Consider the following 4,411-nt stretch of genomic DNA (forward strand, 5'->3'; position numbering starts at 1 on the left):
CATTTGCGAGTCCAATCAGGACTCGTAACACCGGTCGCGCTTCTCTGATAATCTAGGACTCTACTGTCAAGGTGTGAATTCGCCCTTAACTACCAACGCGAGTTCTGATTGGCTTCTACTTTTCTGTTTTCCGCTTTTCTGTCAAGGTGTGAATTCGCCCTTATGCATTCCATGTGTTGCTGGCCTTAAACACTCATGACATTTCGAGTTCAAGAATCATCCCGTTTGAATCCGTTTTTGATGTCTCGGATTCTTGAGCTGTCTTGATCCGATGGTTTGCCGGTGTGGGACGATAAGTGATCATGAAATTTCATTGCAATGTCGAGATCCATGACAGAACGTTATCTGTCTGCTTGCAAAGGCGATCGCAATCGATCCTGGCATTCGCTAAAAAATCGGCCGAGAATGATAATGTGCACCTGTATCTGCAAACACGGCAGAACAAGCGAGGCATCAAGTATCAGGTAGCCGGCAGTACACATATTATATCGCTTATTATCGCTATTATCTGTTTCTTCTCTCAACTTTACCAGAAAATTAATTCTACATCGTTTTAATAAGTTTCATAGAGTTTCAGTGTATCTAAACTGTAGTATTTTCATTTTTGAAGAATATATTAAATATTTACTTTATAATTAATTAAATATTTTATTTATTTATTAAATATTTACTAATCAAACTTTTTCTTGTTTTTTTTTCTAGATTGTTAACAATGTAGAACGAGTATTTACAAAGTTTATCGCCAATGGCAAAGTTACAATAAGACTGACGAAACCTTGTCACGATCTGATTATTCAAAGTGACACAATTCAATTGAAAAGCTTCCTTCATATACTGAATCATATGACAAATGGACATTCTCGGAATTACGACAGTCTCGTGAAGCAATACACTCTTATGCCTGATGTGTTTTTCAACCAAAGTGAATTCTCCCTGGGAAAAGTCAAAGTTGTGGTAAAGAAAAATTCTGAATATCCGACCTTACATGGTTTCCCGAGAACAGCGGAGCATCTAATTTTAAGTGGACTGAGCAGAAAGTCATTTGATCGACAAATTTTGCGCTTGCAAAGTTTACGAATTCTGGATCTGTCAGACAACAAGATCTCCTACCTGCCAAAGGAGTTGGGCACCTTGCCTCATCTACAGCAGCTTCTACTGTCGCAGAATAATCTCGGAAAATCACCTAGATTGAAGTGGGCATGGCTAGAGCAGACTGCCATTAAGCATAATTTGCATTTCTTAGATTTAAGTAATAATTCGGTAGGTATTACTCAATTAAACCTAGAGATTATATATACAGGATTATATATACAGGATGCACCAAAAGTCTGGATACAATCAAATATCTTGTAAACAATGCAATTTTGAAAAAAAAGACAAAAATTGTAAGATTTTAAAAGATACATTAATATCCTTGGGTGCCAAGTTCAAATTAAAGTCAACTTGATTTTTTTTTTTTTTTAATAGAACCTACTTTTTATTATAGTTTACATTAAGATGTTTTCATTATAGCGTATAACTCTGTCAATTTTGTTAAGAATTTTTCGAGTTATCAGTTGACAAATTTTAAATATTATCGGCATTAATATTATCCAAGGGTATACCTTAGCAACGCAACTCACGGTCAAATGGATATTATGTGTCTAATGCGTCTTTGTAAATCTTACAATTTTTGTCTGAAATTTTTTCAAAATTGCATTGTTTATGAGATATTTGATTGTATCCAGATTTGACGCACTTGTATATTAATTGATAAAGCAGATTTTGTTGTCTATAAATTATTTCTCATTACTGCCATTATTAATAATTTGTCATTATTCGCAGCTGACTGAATTGCCAGTACAATTCAGAAATTTGAACGCCTTGATGCATCTGAAGGTTAGTCAAAATGCATTGACGCATCTACCACATAATATCAGAGTTTTGCGAAATCTGAGAGTTTTAGACGTGGCGAAAAATCGTTTGTCGTATTTACCAGTGACCATCACGTATCTGCGGCTACAACTTCTGGATGTTACGGAGAATCCGTTTATCCGTGACATTAAAAATGATATTCATGGCAATGGCAGTACCACGAACGTAAGGATGTCAAGTCTTATTGAATGGTCAGCTAAAAGCGTCCTGAAATCTAGGTTTTGTTTTTACTTTTTTTGTTTAATTTATATCGTATAATTCAAAATATGTGACGTGCGAGCTAAGATAAATTTTTATATCTTCATAGGATAATGTATGATCGAAGTACAATACCGTATACGTTGGTAGAATATTTGGATGAAGCGAAACACTGCCACCTATGCAAAACTGCCTGTTTTGATTGTTATATAAGGAAGTTTATACGGCCACCTCTATCCTGTAACGAGCTAAAAATGTCACTGGGGACAGCTTTTAAATTTGAATCTTATTTCTGTTCGTTACTTTGTGCTAACAACGCTGAAAGAAATGTTCTTTTCCTATGAATACATCAATTTGAAATTCATTGATGCAGTGAACTTTTAATAGATATTTTCTGTAAGTAAGACTCACATTTTTTATTATTATTTAGTTTCCTTTTGATTTTAAAACATGACTTTATAATAATCCTCATTCGCCTGTACAAAGTATACATACTTATTGTCAGATTTGTATTTTTTGTATTTATTATTGATAAATTAATACTAACATTACCGATTGTTACTCAAATATAAATAAAATTGTGCATGTAAATCATTTTTGTTTATATTTTTACACGTCTTGTGTTATTAATTAAATATAAAATATAAATTCTGCACCCATATCAATATGACAATTTATGAAGCTCTGAATAATAATTTGCATAATCGTATATTTTAATATCCAAATCTAAGCTAATTGTCCACATTTACAACGAAATTATTAACAATAGTCTGTTCTAAAAGATGAATTTATAAAATATTTTTGTATAATTATAAATAGAAATTAATGTTCAACAAAAAAAATGACTTTTTAGCACAAGGATAATCATGTTCCATAATTTTTTAGGGTGCAGAAAATACAATTTTGTTTATCAAATTATTTTATCATTATTTTTTGAAAAGCCTGCAGTTAAAGTTATCAAAAAGAGAATTATTTCAGTATATTTTGGCATATTATAACTACAATATGTGACATTGAAAAAGTTTAATTGCAAAAATCTTCAAATATCTTATTAGGGCTTTTAGTTCTCAAAAGGAATGTCGATTATAGTTAAAATGATGTTTATCATTAATATAGGGTCTATTTATTATTGCATCAAAGTTGCGGCTTGTATAAGCCAATAAGATTTTACTAAATGTTTTTTAATTGTATTGTCCAATTTTAAATTCAATTTTAAATTGTATGAAACATCTGTATGTGTATAAATTAGTTTAAAAGTTGTATAATTTGAAGGAGAACATAAGATGTCATTTTGACCTTGGATTGTTTGAAAATCACATGAAGATCATCTTTAATTTTTTAAATATGTAGAAACCCCCACTTTTTATTGCATTTTCTCGTAGCTTCGACAGCTTTTCAAAACACTATAATATAATATTTTGTCATTAAGTACTTTTCCAGTTACAAGGCTTGAAAGTTACATTTACCGCCAGAATTAGCATTGATGTATCACGTAAAGATTACCTGGTCGGATTTACACCTCTTTTGTGTGCGCGCGTGTTTATATCGATAATAAATCCTTTTAAAGGCTGAACGTTCTAATATTTTTAACTTTAATTGCAATAAAATATTCCAACACGTCACATATTGTAATTATAACTTGCAAAAATATAGATACTAAAATAGCTTCTTTTTGCAACTTTAATTACAAATTTCTCAAAATTAATATATTCCAAGTAATTTAGTAAACAATCTTTCAGCGTTCAAAAACTATTTAAAATGACAATCTTCATGATTGTATTTCTTTTTTGTTAAACACTTATTATTAAAAATACCTGTACATAAATTAGCGAATATAATAAATATTTTCTCAAAAGTCAGGACAGATTTGAGTGTTAATTATTTCCAGAATAATCAAAATAAAATATTTATTGTCCCTGAGTATCTTACAAAATATATAAATCTTATTATAAATTTTGTTATTACTAATGTATACAAATTTAAGCCCGCTCTTAGTTAAATAAACAAAATTAAGCTCATTTGCCTTAGAACACATCCTTTGGTCCTTTAGTGTTCTGGAAGGAACATTAAAACGCAATTAATAATATTCGTTTATGAAAAATTAATATAATTAACATATCACTTATAATACAAAAAATGCAATAGAATAAATTTGAATAAGTTTTACATTTTACAAATATAAAATTTTAACCTACTTTAACCAGGAATATTCAATTTAAAAGAATATCTCCTTGTATATCATGATATTCTTTTAAATTAATATAAATTACAGATCATGTATGACCAAGTACATTAAATA

The 4,411-nt window shown here is 30.1% G+C and overlaps 1 protein-coding gene across 3 annotated transcripts; it reads left to right on the forward strand.

The window, feature by feature from the left end:
- Positions 1–167: 167 nt before the first annotated feature.
- LOC105460251 (leucine-rich repeat protein 1) lies at positions 168–2,660 on the forward strand. 3 transcript variants are annotated; one of them, XM_011706683.1, is made up of 4 exons: positions 168–464; positions 703–1,260; positions 1,825–2,132; positions 2,222–2,660. In XM_011706683.1, the coding sequence occupies exons 1-4, from the start codon at positions 303–305 to the stop codon at positions 2,454–2,456; spliced, it is 1,263 nt and encodes a 420-aa protein (XP_011704985.1). In that variant the 5' UTR covers positions 168–302; the 3' UTR covers positions 2,457–2,660. The 3 variants fall into 3 exon arrangements, with proteins under 3 accessions (XP_011704985.1, XP_011704986.1, XP_011704987.1); XM_011706684.1 differs by having other exon boundaries at positions 1,825–2,079; positions 2,222–2,322; XM_011706685.1 differs by lacking the exon at positions 2,222–2,660 and having other exon boundaries at positions 1,825–1,878; positions 1,979–2,070.
- Positions 2,661–4,411: the final 1,751 nt, after the last annotated feature.

Source organism: Wasmannia auropunctata, unplaced genomic scaffold (genome assembly GCF_000956235.1).
Source record: "Wasmannia auropunctata unplaced genomic scaffold, wasmannia.A_1.0 LD325729.1, whole genome shotgun sequence".
NCBI classification, from domain to species: domain Eukaryota; kingdom Metazoa; phylum Arthropoda; class Insecta; order Hymenoptera; family Formicidae; genus Wasmannia; species Wasmannia auropunctata.

Coding starts and splice junctions, on each gene's coding strand:
- LOC105460251 (XM_011706683.1), top strand. CDS start 303: ATGAAATTTCATTGCAATGTCGAGATCCATGACAGAACGTTATCTGTC. Junction 465..702: donor AGCGAGGCATCAAGTATCAG/GTAGCCGGCAGT, acceptor TTTTTTTTCTAG/ATTGTTAACAATGTAGAACG. Junction 1,261..1,824: donor TAGATTTAAGTAATAATTCG/GTAGGTATTACT, acceptor CATTATTCGCAG/CTGACTGAATTGCCAGTACA.